Here is a 16,247-nt window from a genome sequence, read left to right as displayed (position 1 = left end):
ACCATTTTCATTGGTTAATATTTAATGTTTCAAATTTTTTTTTTCTCAAATTAACAACTTATTTTTAAAAGTAAATTATAATAATTAATTTGAGAATGAAGTAGTTGACATAAAGCTTAGTTGTACTAACGGAATGTAATAAAAATAATTGCAATATTACATAAAATAAACATTATTTTGATTTAAATAATTAATTAAAGCCACTTAAATTGAAACATTTAAAATTTACTTACAATTAAATGAAATAAGTAATGATTTTTTTTAAATATGACATAAATAAATATATTTATTAAATCAAATAGTTAATTGCAATGATTTAATTTATTTAAAGAATTAGTGGAAATAAATAAATCTAACAATAACATTTAAAATGTCTCATAAATAATAAATAAATTTATTTTGTTGTATCAAGGGCATAAAAGTAATTTTCTTAGTTTTCTCTCTTTTACTTTTCTCATTCCTAATAAATTACCCTATTTATTACCTCCATCGAAACAAAGTAATCACTATTATTTCCATTCCTCTTTATTAGTTTTTTCTCTTTTACTTTTTCCATTCCTAATAAATTGCCAGCGGCGGTGTAAAACAACAGGTACATCGGGTAGTGATTTGGTGGTGGTCGGTGGTCAAGTGGAAGTTCGGAGGTGAATTTGGGAAAAAGGGACTTGGAGAAACAAGGGTTAGGAATTTTAATTTTAGGGAATAATAATGGAGGCGGCTAAATTTTGGGGGAAAAAATTAAAAAGAAACAATGCCTCGTCACTCGGTGAAACATGTTTCTCTTAAGTGAAAAGATGTCATTTTTTTTAAAAAAAATTACAAATTTATAACTTCATATTCTCAGAATCTCAAGCGTGAGGCCCGTCAACCGTCAAGGCTCTAATTTTTTTGGCATCCTCACTCCTTAGCCCAATTGCCCCAAACACAGCTCAGCTGATCCACCCCAGGCTTTCCTCTCCTCAGCCCGAGCTACCCTCTCTATCTGCCAAGACTTAAACCTCATCTAACAAAGTTTTTCCAAAACTTTCCGGCTGGCCAGCTGGGGCTTCAATCCTGGTTGTCGATCATGTAGGTCTGCACCCCGCTCTTACCCTTGTGACAACCCAATTGTCTCTCTAATCAGATTTCTTCCCCAAGTCAACTACTTTCATCCACCACCATTGTGATAATATGAGGTTTTTATCAGAGGTTTTGTGGTTGAAATTAGAGTCTAGAGTCATAGCACTATGCCATTTAGAAAATATATATGCCAAACATCTTTTTTACCCTCTTTTGGTCTAATTTTAGTTTAGATCTATTGTTTCTTCGGAGGTCATCTCTTCCATCTCCTGTTGTTACTTGTTTTGGTAGTTTGATGGGTATTTTCATGTGTAGGTTCTCTGCAATGGGCGAAGAAAGAAGGAAGAATAATTTAGTTTTGGGCTTGCTTCCTATTAGTAGATCTATTGTTGGTACTTTGTTGATACTTCTTTTTCTTCCTTTTTGATTACTCTTTATATACTTTACCATTGTCTTAATGATGTGTGTGTTTGTATGGTTTTCTGGAAATTTATCTTACTTGCGTTGTTATTTTAAGGATTTCATTTTTGAATATGATGGTCTTTTTTAGGAATGTTTGTTTGATTATATGTTGTTGAGATGGATGCCTGGTCTGTGATTAAATTAATAAATGTTATCCATTTCAAAGATGCTCATAAGGTTTTCCCTGTTTAGGTTTTACATGTTTTGGCAGTTTGATGAGTGTTTTCATGTGTAGGTTTTCTTTTCCTTTTTGCTTTAGTTCCTAAATATTTGAAAAGTACCTTAATGCTTTGTTTACTTGGCTTACTAGAAAATTTCTTGCTTGTATAGGTAACTCAAGGAATTCATTTTTGAGCTTACACATTTCTTCTCTCTATTTGAATATTTATTTGATTGCATTGTGTGGGAATATGGATACCGCATTTGTTGAAAACTTTATGTTTTAAACATCTTCACAGTAGATATAATCTACAAACAATTATCTCCAAACATAATTAGCAAATTTGGTCTTGTGAGGGGGGTTAGAGTGGGAAGGCGACAGCGGTTAGGAAGATCTAAAAACAAAAGTGCTACAAGAATTGATTGATATACTTTTCAAAGATCTATGGAACATGCCCTCTTCCTCGTTGTAGTGGTGTGGTCTCACAATCCTATCAGCGAGAGTCATATTTGTTGGGAAGCAGAAAAAGATTGCTTTTTCATTGGATAGAAAGACTAGGTCCTGAGTGTTGAGTAGTAAGTCATGGTCTACATACTAGGAAAGGAGTGTGCAAGGGGGAATGGTCCCCTCTTTCTCACTGACTTCATCGAATCCCCTTCTGAAACCAAGGAACGAGGGAAAACAAAAGCCCCATTGAAAGACCAATTCTTGATGTACTTTTGTTTCCTAATCTTCCTAACCTTTGTTTGCTTTCCACTTTGACCCCTGACATAAGACCAATTTACTAATTATGTTTGGAGCTAATTGTTTGTAGATATATCTACTTTGAAGATGTTGAAAACATAAAGTTTTGCACGCTAGGTTCTTAGCCAAGGCAGAAGAAAAGAAAGGATAGTCTAGTTTGACGGTTGCTAGCTTCCCTTTATTGAATATATATTTTTGATAACTTTATTTTGATTAATATGTATTTATTTGCACATAATACCATAATACGGTATAAATTTAAATATCAAATTAACTAATTTTTTTAAAATATTATTATAATTATATTTTAAATAATAGTTTATAATATTAATTATTATAACATATAATTTTTATATTTTGTCATTGACCCTAATTTAACTCCAGTTCAATGACCCTGACTCTTGATCTCCACTAGGTTGACTTTGAAACAATTTTTCATCAACCAAACTCTCTTGTCACCAATGTTTAAAAATTTCCTTGTTTTAAGCAGACCACGTTGCTGGTCCAACCAAATTCGAGCAAGATAAGAGAACTGCGCCCTCCAAAGATCTCCATGAACCTGCATCATCTCTCTTCCCCCATGCAAACCTCAAGCTCTCCTTCTCTCCCATTCCGATTCCCTCCTCCCATCAGCTTCCTCCTTCCCAAGCTTTCCTCCCCAAGCCCTAATCTCGTTTCCATTTTCAGATGTCCTCGCATTATTTCTCGCTCTCGCATTCCCCTGCACGCCACTTTTCCTACGGAGAAGCAGTTCTCCGACACTGAAGAGGAGGATGAGGAAGAAGAGCGAGAGAAGGACGACGCGGCTGAAGACTACGATGAGGTGCTGTTAGTTGGAGTTTCGGATGAGGAGGAAGAAAGAGAGGAAGATGTTTTTCAGCCCTCGGCGGACGCCTTTTCTAGGTTTGAGGAGCACAAGTGGCAAAGAGTTCAGAGGTTTCTTTCTGATGTCCGAGAATTTGGTGAAGATATCATTGATTTTGCTGAGCTTGCTAGCATTTATGATTTTTCAATTGATAAGTTTCAGGTTTGTCTTCTCGCTTGATTTGTTTTATTGGTTCTTGGCTCTCATACTGAGGATAGATAAAGATAAAGATAAAGATAAAGATATCATGCTTTAATGTTGATGTTTTGTGAATGTGGTGTAGTAACCTCCTTTTGTTAGAAAGTGTTTCGTTTTACTATTGTGCTTGGTTCTATTATCATAGATAGCTAATTCTCTGTTGTAATAGGTCTGGATGCTTATAATTCCTTTTTTACATGGAAATATACAAAGTTAACCACAGGTTCATGGACTGATATGCATGGCAAATAGAATAATTGGGGGAACTTATTACTTTGGAACATGTTTATGTTCACATTAAAATCCTCAAAATTTGCCTGCATCCAGAAGCATAGGAAAATCTGGGTTGTTTTTAGAGAAACCAGAGCCTCTGAATCTGATCACATTTAGGTATAATGAAAACAAGTGTAGATTGTGGTTTGAATTTCTAAAATTCTATGAAGGCTTCTTGCAATTCCTTTTTTTTCATTAGTTTGATTTAGACAAAGCAGAAAAAGAGCACAAACAAACAGACTTTATCTAATTTACTGAAACTTTAGAAAATTAGGATTTATGTTTTGTTTTGTTTTTTTTAATTTTTAGGGTCTTGAAATAACAAAACATGTCAGTGATGGAGACAAGAATGGGATGTGAGGGTTAGTTAGAGAAATAGGATGAGGGAAATTGATTATAACTTGGAGCATTAACATTTTTCTCTTGGAGAAGCCAAGGATCAAAATAGGAAGTTCTCCCTCAAAACTGAGTGAGATGGTTCTCGCTTTTACATTGTTCTGGTCCTTTTATGAGTCTTATGTTTTTGGGAGGTTTAATTATTTCTCCTTGATAAAAAGAAAATTATTTTAAAGTTGTGAATGTACTGCTCAAGTTAACTTTTATGTTTTTAAAGCTCCAAATTCAAACTTGCTATTGATGGCATTGTAAATCCTTTTTGATTACTTTATTTTTGTTCTCTAAAATTTTTGTTTGATATTGGCATGAACATTGCCATTTTTGATGTACATTTTGTTGTTTCTTTATTAAATATGGTAGTGGTTGCATATCTTATATGGTATAGGTGGCACTTAGGCTGCTTTTTAGTTATAGTTTAACAACAACTTTATTGGTGATAATGCATTCTTATCACAATGGATGGTACGTGGTTTTCTTTGTGGAGTTATTACTTCGGTGTATAAGTAACTTTAGACAATTTCTTCATAGAACCGTACTAATGCCTTATCCTTTATACTAAAACCTCACAGCCTGTTTAAACCTAACTTCTTTTACATTAGCAACAATTTTTTATCATTTAATGAGATTGTTGCATTTGAAGCAGTAGGTTAACACTAGGGTAAGGATGTAAGTTACTGTGCTCTAGGACAAGCTATGGAAAGATCATTGAAAGACCCTTTGTGAGAGGAGAGCTCTATTGATTAATATGTCCAATGAAAGATGAATAGACCAAAGCATAAGTAATTAGTTTAAATATTATATTTGCCAGTTGCAGAAGGTATGACTTAAATGTCACACAAAAAGATTTGTTTGTTCTGAAAGTGTGGGAGCACATTCTTTAGTGGCTTTAACCAAAAAACAAAGATTCAACTTTGATCTTGGATCTTCGCTTGAATTTAGAGTTTTAAACCAGTGCACATGAATTTATAGTTATATTCTATAATGCGTCAAACAAAGTGGATGCTGTTTAAATACAGAGGCTTGTAGTTTCTTACTTTGAGATGGTGTTGCCTGCACATGTGGACCATAATTCTATTATTGATTCAATGTACAACCACTTAGACTCTGTTTTGAAGTAGTCAGTCAATGGATGATCTTTCATTTTTTTTATATTGGAATATTTAAGAACTATAAAAGAGTTGACGTGGGAATTATACTGCTTCCATGGCACAATTTACATGTTAAAGATGGAAAAGGAGCACTAAGGACTGATATAGGAAGTGTTAAATATGAGGAATATATGAATGCTTTCCAAGAGGCAGCATTGTCGAAAATCTGAAGGCAAAAGAAATCGGGTCATTCTTGCAATAAAATCAGATATGCATTATTTTACCTATTTGAATGACCAAGCTTATATGAGAGGATATTGGTTGTATTTTTTTTTCTTGCCACTTTCTTATTGGCTTCTGAGTGAACGAGAGATTTTCTCTTTATCATCATATCCTTTACTTATGTTTTGTTTGGAACATTGGATGATCAGATGCAATCAAAAGAAATGTCCTAAAAGTTTTTACTTTTTTTCCAATAACTAAAGTGCTTGTGTTTGTTGGGGAAGCTTCCAGCATCATATGGTACAAAATGACCTTGGAAGACTTTTAATTTTACATCAGTTTAGGTTCTTGGTTTGTTGTAGCTTGACAATGGAGATCATGGTACTCCAAATTCCTCCAATTGAACACACCCTTAAAAGATACTGTCTTCGTCTAGGGTTCTAACCTTTTCTTTCTACTGCCTCACTGCTGTTTTGTGCCTTGAATGAGTGTAGGAATCCTCTGCTTATAAGCTGATAGGCAGAGCATCCTCTTTAAGTAACACCACTCCATTGGCGTTTCTAAACTTCTAAACTTAGGACTCTAAAGAGATATCATTAGACACATGGATTTTGTTGTCATGTTCTATATTTAGAGTCTTGTTGAAATAAGAATGGTTGCCTAGTTTTGCTATTTGCTCATGGGGAGATGTGATGTCCATGGCGTTTTCAACCATGTTAAGCACATATGTTTGAAAGGATGGTGATGTGTCTAGAGGACAAAAGAAGACATCTAAAAATTTGTTACTTTGATAGAACTACTATTGCATGCAAGATTTAAATGCAGTTTTATAGTCATAATCAATGTTTATTTATTTATTTATTTATTTTTTTGACTGATTGCTTGATATATTGAGTTTTTTGAAGGCATCAGATGCATGCACAAAAACACTTGTTAAGCTAAATATGATAATTATTGTTAAGTAATAAAATTGGTAAAATGATATCATTAGTTAAACTAGCCTTCCATAATAATTTTATGTATTTTCGTTGTGTTTTGAAAATTTATTGTAGATAACAAATGAACAAAAAGAAAAAAAAGCAAAATTTTCTTGGAAACATTGTCAAAATTTTTTTTTCCATCCTTCATTTGAAAGAAAAAGATGCTTGATGATGTTACTTACTTTTGAACTATGTAATCCACAAATTTTTCTTCTTTATTTTTAATATAAATAATGTCTAGCATTACTAATATCACAAGAAATCATCTTATATCTAGCGATTGGCAATCCAAGCATTCTTGAGAGGTTCATCAGTTGTCGTTTCTGCACCAACAAGCAGTGGGAAGACATTGATTGCTGAAGCTGCAGCACTTGCAACCATTGCAAGGGGAAGAAGACTTTTTTACACAACCCCGTTGAAGGCTTTGTCGAATCAAAAGTTTCGTGATTTTCGGTATATACACTCATTGATCAATGATTTTCTTGAAGTATGTTGCATGCATCAGCGCTGACTGGCTGTCAGCGCTGATGAAATATGAATTTTCTAATCTGTTTTTCCTGATGAATCCTTTACAATTTCTCTGAACATAGATTATTTCCTATTTGTTATCTGCTTGATCCTGACTGGCTGCCATATTGGGCTTTCTCATTATATTTTTTGTTGTCGATGTGTGCCTTGTTCAACTTTTTGTCATGAATCATGTTTGATCTTATTTCTGTTTGTTTATAGACTAGAGATCAACCATTGTTTCTTCAAGTAACCTCAGCATAACAATTATGTTATGCAAATATCGTGGACCTATAGATAGCTCAGTAGAGCTATTGAAATGTGGCTAAAAATGATGAGCAGTCTATGAATTGGAACTGTTTCTTCAGTATTGCTATATGCAGGGCGTATTCTTTCAACAAACCAAAATGATAGTAATGCCCATTGGGAACCCTGCTATTTTCAGCTCACAGTTTTGTTTTTCCTTCTCCTCTTTCTATGTTGTTGATGTTCGCTATTTCTTATCCCTTGCTTTATGTCTTTCTTGCATACAGACCTTTGTTCTCAAAAGATAAACACCACAGCTTGATGCTATTTTGTGTTACTTTGATCGGTAAAGCATAGTTTGAAGTTTAACTTTATTAAAGATGTGTGTGACACCATATACTTTCTTGGATTGGATTCTTGAAATGCTTGCACTTTATTTACTCTGTGCATAATCTACATGTGGAAGTTTATAATTTCTTCAATGCAACTTTGATATATTAACTGATTTTTTACTCAATTTTTTTATAATTGCCCCTAGAAAGACATTTGGTGAAACTAACGTTGGCCTTCTAACTGGAGATTCTGCTGTCAACAAAGATGCCCATGTGCTAATCATGACAACTGAGATACTGCGCAACATGTTGTACCAAAGGTAATTGTCCTTGTGCAACTTCTGTTAAGGTCTAAGTGTATAACCCTTGAACAAATGTCTGTCTATTTCATATTATGATAAATGCCTAGAGAGCATTCACAGCTAACTTATATATGTGGTATAAACTTCCTTTGTACATTAGATGAGGTTTTACTAATTTATCAACTGTATGTTAAGAGTGAACTGGAAACTCTTATCAACTTTTTTACTTTAACCAATTGAATGGTAACCAAAAAGCAAGACATAAACATATTTTCCTTTATTATTGACAAACTGAGTTTAGAAAAATATTTTAATGCTAGAAATTTGCAAAAAGCGTTACCATAGGAATAAAAAGATGAAATTAGCCTAATTGTAAATTCTGCCATTGTAGTGAATCTACTATGTTGTTTTTTTCTTCTTCTAGAAGAACATACTATGTCTCTAAAGGAATGCTGCTTTGCAGTAGATCTCCAATAAGGAGATCAAGTGTACATTCTCAATGATAGCTTCGCTAGTTAGATTGAAATATTACTAGGTATGTGATGTTCTGGATGGTTTTCTGGTGCAAGCTATTGATGGGTCGGATAATTTTTTATTTTATTTTATTTTCAAGTCATGATCCAAAGAGTCATGTTAAGGGCCATTGTAGAAGTTCAAGAAGAATCGGTATCTTTCATATGTTTTAATGATTATTTTTTCAGTTGTAAACTAGATGAGAATTGTTAATGCCAGGAGTTGACTATTTATGTTGCAAAGTATTACTTTTCTCCCTTAATTTACTGATGACCAGTTTGTCACGATCATTAATGAATTTACTTTCTGGTAGGTAAAATATTGGTGCATAACATGCCCTCATTTTTTTCCAGCATTGGAACAATTTCTTCTGGAAGTAGACTGTTTCATGTGGATGTCATTGTTCTGGACGAAGTACACTACCTCAGTGACATATCACGGGGCACTGTTTGGGAAGAGATAGTATGTAAAATATAAAATTCTTAATTTTTTTTCCATATGCTGTTTTCACATAGTTTTGAACTTTGAAATGGCTGAGAGTCTGAGACTGGTTCTGGTGAATTAGGTTATTTATTGCCCAAAAGAAGTCCAGCTTATATGCCTTTCAGCAACAGTTGCAAACCCAGATGAACTTGCTGGTTGGATAGAGCAGGTATGAGGTTTATTCAAGGGCTAACTCTGGATCAGTGGAATAGTTCTTTTATATGTATTATCAATCTCTTAGGTTGTTATACTAGGACTGAAAAATTTCTGGCAACAAATTATCCCAACTTCTACGATCATAAGTTTGCTGGATGTGTTAAATGGTTATGCATTACAGTCTGCATCTCTAACAAAATCCTTCAGGATTCAAATTATAAGATTTTGTCATTAAGTGTGGTGGAAAACAGTAACTTTTCTTGATTTGTTGGTATCGTCGAACGAAAATGGATGCTGCAGTCTGAAAGTAAGTATGAGATGGGAAAAGGTGAAAGTTTGTTTAATTAAAATTGAACGTTAGATAGTATTCAGGATTTTTTGTGTTTGCTTAATCGGCCAATTCTAATTATGCTTTAAGTTTAGTTTTTGCTTTATCATTCTTGAGAACTTTTTCTTGTTTCATTTGCTTGGAACTTTGTTGGAATTAGATGGATGTCTGTTTCAGAAAACAAAAATTATGATAATTGTATGATATTTTTGTATAACATTCTCAAATCTTTTAGATTTGTAAAAACTCGTTGGCTTCTTTGTAATAGGCGCATATAAGTTTCTGAGATTATTGTAAAAACTTTCCTGCCATCAAATAGAGCCTCTAATAATGGTTTCTATTGTGTTAGCCTTAACTAAATGTACGAATTGTTAAAAGTACCTCCATGAAAACCTAAATATTAGAAATGCGTATTAAACAAAAGACAATGTAGGAGAAAGGGAGAAATAATGTTTTGGTATAAGAGCTTCAAAACCTAAGCTTGATTTGGTGTGTAGAAATAAATGGTAAGATTTTGACAGATAAATCAAAGTTTTTTTTTGGTTTTTTTCAAACTTGGGTGATCAAAGCAAGATGCCCAGTTAGCACACACATATTTTCAAGGTTGTTTTTTTATGGTTAACCTTATGCCACCATTTATAAGTGTTGGAAATATAGTACCACATCGGTTGTGTGATAGAAGTGTAATAGGTTTAAATATAGGTATAGGGGTTGAGCCACTAAGTAGGTAAGACTCCTAAGCCATATAGAGCCCATATAGGGCCCACTAGTACCAAAAATAAAAAATCTAACATGGATTCAGAGAAATATAGTGGAGTCCAATATATATTTACACAAGTGGTGTACAAGTCCATGTGTGTAGGACCTCTGAGACACAAGTAGTGTACAAGTCCATGTGTGTATGACCTCCATGTGTGTAGGACCTCTGAGACACATGTAGTGTACAAGTCTATGTAAACAGACCTCTGGTGTATAAGTCCCATGCAAGTTCGGACCGAGTTGAACTTGAGGGAGATGTTGGAAATATAGTCTACATCCGTTTGTGTGATAGAGTGTAATGGGTTTATATATAGGTATAGGGGTTGAGCCACTAAGTCTCGAGACTTTTGTGTATAAGACCCCTAAGCCCATATAGAGCCTATATAGGGCCCACTAGTACCAAAATATAAAATCTAACAATAAGCAAAAGTCAAAGAGATAACCTCTCTTGGATTATAGGTATAGGGGTTGAGCCACTAAGTCTTGAGACTTTTTGGTATAAGACCCCTAAGCCCATATAGAGCCTATATAGGGCCCACTAGTACCAAAATATAAAATCTAACAATAAGCAAAAGTCAAAGAGATAACCTCTGGATTATGGTGATAGTGGGTCGAGCCCATAGTCTCGAGACTTTTTGGTATAAGACCCCTAAGCCCATATAAAGCCCATATAGTAGCCCACTCAGCACCAAAATATAAAATCTAACAATAAGCAAAAGTCAAAGAGATAACCTCTCTTGGACTTTGCAGGCCTTGGGCCATACCACCCATACCTGTGTCACGCTGGCCATACTTCGCGCCATGTCTCGTAAGTTTGCGCCTTGCTGGTCTTGTCCTGTGCCATGCCGGGCCATGCCTCGCGTTAGCCCTTTCTTACTAAGCCATATTTGCGCGTCATGCCCTATTGAGCTATGCTCAGATCGCCCCACCACGCCGGTCACGCATCGCTCATCCTCGCCATGTCGCACCATGCCTTGCCATGCCTTGCGTCAGCCCCGCCATGCCGGTCACGTCCTGCGTAAGCCCCGTCATGTCGGCCACGCCTCACCGTGCTCTCGTCAGCTCGTCTTACCGAGTAGACTAGCGCCATGCCGCTCAGTAAGAGTGCCTATAAGCGTGCTCGGTTTTCTTCTAGGCCATCTCATGCCTTAGAAGATTCTCGGCCTCTCCCAGCCTATTACTGTCCGGTACTAACACGCCTTCTTGGTAATTGCGCGCGGCTCCACTTACCCGCCCGATCACACCCCAAGGTTGGTTGTGTGGGAAGTCATTCCCGTTCATGATTGATTGTGGTGTTCGATCGTAATTTTGGAGAATGACCATCGCTCGGCCATCCTCTCGGCCAAACGGCCCGGTCACACTCGTGCCAAGGGCTGAAATCGCAAAGTCCTGTTACAAACCTTCTCCACTAGAAAAACCCGATGCCATCGTCGGCTGAGCTTGTAGGAACTTCTGAATTAACTCTTTCGAATTGCCAAAGAGTTGTATCTTTTTCCCAACTTGCTTTTGATTGGGGGAGGTTTTTCCATTGGACTAGAAAGTAAGTCTGCCGGTTCTTCTTGCTCTGTCTTTCCACCTGATCCATAATCTTCTCGGCCATCTGAGTGAACTTCTTTCGCACGGTCGGGGCTGCACGCCTCGATTGATTTCCGCTCTAGGTGATGATGATCGTCATGGCAAGGCTTCAAAAAGCTCACATGAAAAGTGGGATGTAACTTTAACATCTCCTGCAGGTTAATTCAATATGCCATTTTCCCCACCTGCATGATTACGAATGGTCCATCACACCGCAAGATCAATCCCTTATGAACATCCTTCCGATGCAGTTTCTTTCACACCTGCGGTCCTGGTTTTTAAAATCGGATGAGGCGCGCCTCGAGGCGCCTCCAGGCAGGCGCGCCTCAAGGCGAGGCGCAGGAATGCCCTCAGGGCGCACGCCTGAGGTTGAAAAATCGAGGCTTAAGCCTCACAGCATGCGAGCGCACGCGACCGAGGCGCACCGCCTCGCGCGTGCAGAGCTTAAGCCTCAAAAATCCTCGATTTTTGTAATATCATTTTAATTTTTTTAAAGCAAATAAAAAAATATTTATATGGATATACTTTCATTAATAGAAACTTTTTATATGTAAAAATTCAATAAAGAAAAACTCATCAACACCTATGGTTTTTGCAAGTAGTACGTACTCAATTTAATTTTTTAATTTAAAGATTATGTAAAAATGACAAAATTTATCAAAATAAACTACAAATAAGATAAGATTAGTTACAAATAAGATAAGTTATAATTTTATTAATTTTTTTAAAAAATATTTATTTTATAAATAAAAATAATATATTTTAATCAGATAAGATAAGTTTGAAAAATAATTTATTTTATAAATAAAAATAATATATTTGTTACTTTGTATTTGGTAGAAAAATATTATTGTTGTAAAAAATTGAGGCTTACGCCAAAACGCCTCGAGGCTTACGCCCTGCCCTCACTGCAGAAGCGCCTTGAAACCCGCCTTGGGTTTTTAAAAACCTTGCTTGCGGTGTCAACTTCCACAACACCTAATCACTCACCTAGAACTCCAAGGGTCTTCGCCCCTAGTCCCTATAGTTCATTCCCCTAGTAGCCTTTGCTAGGCTATCTCTCGCAATCTCCATCATCTCTTATTGCTTAAGAGCATAGTTATGCGTGACAGGGCACCAGTACTTTCGCGCAGTGCTTGGTGACTTCTTAGGGTGGGCAAGAGGGTGATAGCCATATGCTGCCTTGAAAGGGCTCTAATTGGTTGCTGATGACTAATGTAGGTTGTAAGAAAACTGTGTTGTGTTCAATAAGTCCAACCAATTCTTTTGTGACACTGAGACATAATGACAGAGATACTTCTCAAGCAACGCATTGATGCGCTCCATGTGCCTATCGGTCTGGGGATGATTAGCTGTATAGAACTTCAGATATCTTTCTAATAGGTCAAACAATGCTGTCTAGAACCGTCCCATGAATAGAGCATCACGGTAACTCACAATGTTTTGTGGCACACCAAAGTGCTTCACCACATGATGAAGAAAGAAGGGTTGTTGCCTTCCCGGGAGACGAGTAGTTGGAGTCGGAACGAATACAGTATATTTGGTGAGCCGGTCAATGACTACCATAACCAAGGACATGTCGTTGACCTTTGGGAAACTGAAGATGAAATCCATTGATATCGACGCCTAAGGTCGATTTGTGACTCGTAGCGGCTGTAGCAGACCTGCTTTTCATCTCCTATCTATCCGGCTTATCCTGCTGGCATACATATCAAGATTTGACGTAGGCCTCTGTCACTATCTATGTCCGACCAATAGTAGTGCTTGGACAAGAGAGTCTTCATCCTCTCTTCCCGAATGTCCTGCCCACCGGGTGTCGTGCTCCTTCATCAAATTGAGTCGGAGCTTGCCTTTCTTAGGCATGAATAGTTTGCCATCTTTGACGCCACCCAATATCGGCACACTATTCCTTCAATGACGTCTTGCACTAGCTTAAAGTTCTATGCGTAGGTCTTCGCCGCCTCCTTGATCTGCTTTAACGGATCAGCTTCCACTTGAGTTAGGGCGGCCACATACCCCACGACTTGCTTTCGGCTGAGGGCGTTGGCAACTAGGTTATGTCGGCCGGGTTTGTGCTGCCACTAGAAGTGGTGCTCCTGAAGAAACTCCTGCCATCGAGCCTCTTTTGGTGAAAGTTTCTTCTGGTTAGCGAACTAGGTATTGGTGACGTCCATCTTGATCATAAAGTGAGTACCGAAGAGGTAAACTCGACAAACCTTGAGACAATGGATCACCGCCAACATCTCTCTCTTGTGAGCCGAGTACTTCAGTTCTGTATCCTTGAGCTTCCTACACTCAAAGGCTATGGGATGGCCTTCCTGAACCAGTACTCTGCCTATTGTCTTATCTGATGCATCCGTATGTACCTCAAAGGGTAACTTGAAGTTCGGAATCTTCAACACCGATTCGCTTGAGATTGCTGCCTTTGACTTTTCAAAAGCTCGCTTCTGATCTTTATCCCAGCCCTATGGCCCGTCCTTTTACAACAGATCAGTTATGGGTGTCACCACTTGGAGTATTCCTTGATAAACTTCCGATAGTAATTGGCCAACTCGAGGAATAAGCGCAACTCCGCGACTTTGTCAGGTGCTGACCAGTTTAGGATTGCCTCAACTTTCCTCCTGTCCATCCGGACTTCTCCTTGTGTAATCGAGTGCCCTAGGAACTTGATGCTACGCTGAGCAAACTTACACTTCTCCAACTTGATGTAGAGTTGGTGTTCTCGCAACCTGCAAAACATTTTCCTCAAGTGACGTATATGGTCCTCCATAGACTCACTATACACAACTATATTATCAAGATTCACCACAACAAAGTCATCGATATATTCATGAAATACCTAATTCATGAGACGACAAAAGTTGGCGGGGCATTGGTGTGGCCGATGGGCAGTACAAGGAATTCAAACGCTCCATAGCAAGTTACACATGTAGTCTTCAGCTCATCCCCTTCCGATATGCGCACGTGCCAGTACCCTGAGCGCAGATCTAGCTTGGTGAAGTAAATTGCTTTGGTGAAACGATTGAACAAGTCTTGGATTAATGACATCGGATAGTTCTTGACCGTAACTTTGTTCAGTCCTCGGTAATCAACATAGAGTTGCATGGAATTGTCTTGCTTCTTATGGAAAATCACTGGTGCTCCAAAGGGTGCCTTCAAGGATTGGATGAAGCTGGCATCCAACAACTTGGTCAATAGCTTCCGCAGTTCTTGTAACTCCAAAGGCGTCATGTGATAGGACACCTTGGCTGGTGGCTTGCCACTAGGTATCAACTCGATTGGGTGGTCGATTGCCCGCAGGGGAGGCAGATGCTTGGGCAATTCTAAGGGCATAACATTACTAAACTCCTTCAGTACCTCAGCCACCTCATCTGATATCTCTAATTTATGATCTGGCTTTACTTCTAAGACTGCTGCCAAATATGTGGGCTCTTTTCGCTTTAACCCATGCTCCAGCTGCATGGCTGACAATAAGGGTTAGATGGCTACCATGTCCACCATGGCATCGATCTCCCTGCCATTAAGGGTTAAATGCACATATAATAAGTGCTGAGAAGTATCTTTCACAGCCCACGGGGTTCCCAATAATTGTAGGGGATTGACCCTGGAGGGAGAATTTGAGTCACTGTACTCCTTTACGAACGCCGCGAGCTTCTCCCATTTTGGGCATTTCCTTGCTCGTTGTGGCCCATTACAGATGAAGCAATTGGATGGTTTTCTACTCTAGCCGCTCGTCGGCCTGTCTTCTAGCCTTAGCCGATCTTCCCAACCGAAGGCTTCTTGGAGGAGGCTTTAATTGGCTTTTTCTCAAATCTTTTCTCCTTTGGCCGAGATTTAGCCTCCTCTCCATCATGTGTGGCTGTACTTCGAAAGTCCACCAAGGACTCAGCCGTCGCGATTGCCGAAGCCAAATCCTTCCCTTATTGTCGTCGAACTTCAATCTGCGCCCACTTCTGTAAACCCGTCAAGAAGTTGAAGAGTTTGTTATCCTCAGCCATTTCAGGGATATCTAACATCAAAGATGTGAAATCCTTGATGTAGTCCCGCACCGTGCCGGTGTGCTTTAGCTTCTGTAGGGCTAAATGTTGCATCCATGCAGTGTTGCCGGGAGGAACTGTTCGCTCAACTCCTTTAGGTCAGACCATAAGCAAGGGGTTGTGTGGCCTGCGCAGGCCTCCTTTACTTGCCGAGTCCTCCACTAAAGCTTCGTGACCCTGTCAAATATATCCCAACTAGCGGGACTTGCTCGACTTCAGGGACCTTGGCGGTTTTGAAGTATTGGTGACATCCCATAGAAAGTTCTCTAGGGTCTTCGCGCTCTGAACACCATTGAAGGGTGTTGGCTCCAGGATCTTAACACGAGGCCCTACCTCTTGTGCGCCAGGGTAGGTTTGGCCCGTGTCTTTGAGGAAATGGACTTCTTCGGTGAGCTTTTGAACTTCTGAGATCACAAGCCCAAATTTGTGGTTGAGATCAAATACTTGACCATGAAGGTCCTCGTACTTCTTGCACAGGGGTACGGGTTGGATTTCCTCGTCTGCGCCAACCATGTCATATAGTCGTCCCATGACTGGTTGGATTCTTGCCAATTGTTCCTCT

The 16,247-nt window shown here is 38.1% G+C and overlaps 1 protein-coding gene across 2 annotated transcripts in view; it reads left to right on the top strand.

The window, feature by feature from the left end:
* Positions 1–2,890: 2,890 nt before the first annotated feature.
* The window catches only part of LOC120252919 (DExH-box ATP-dependent RNA helicase DExH15 chloroplastic), a 44,765-nt gene continuing 31,408 nt past the window's right edge, over positions 2,891–16,247 (top strand). For both annotated transcript variants that reach the window (XM_039261126.1, XM_039261118.1), the window contains exons 1-5: positions 2,891–3,452; positions 6,725–6,900; positions 7,739–7,852; positions 8,701–8,809; positions 8,913–8,999. In XM_039261126.1, coding sequence (XP_039117060.1) covers positions 2,979–3,452; positions 6,725–6,900; positions 7,739–7,852; positions 8,701–8,809; positions 8,913–8,999 — 960 coding nt within the window. In that variant the 5' untranslated portion in view covers positions 2,891–2,978. The remainder of the gene's footprint in view (positions 3,453–6,724; positions 6,901–7,738; positions 7,853–8,700; positions 8,810–8,912; positions 9,000–16,247) is intronic.

Source organism: Dioscorea cayenensis, chromosome 3, assembly GCF_009730915.1.
Source record: "Dioscorea cayenensis subsp. rotundata cultivar TDr96_F1 chromosome 3, TDr96_F1_v2_PseudoChromosome.rev07_lg8_w22 25.fasta, whole genome shotgun sequence".
Classification (NCBI taxonomy): domain Eukaryota; kingdom Viridiplantae; phylum Streptophyta; class Magnoliopsida; order Dioscoreales; family Dioscoreaceae; genus Dioscorea; species Dioscorea cayenensis.
The sequence above is the reverse complement of the archived record's forward strand: the minus strand, read 5'-3'. Positions and strand labels throughout refer to the sequence as shown.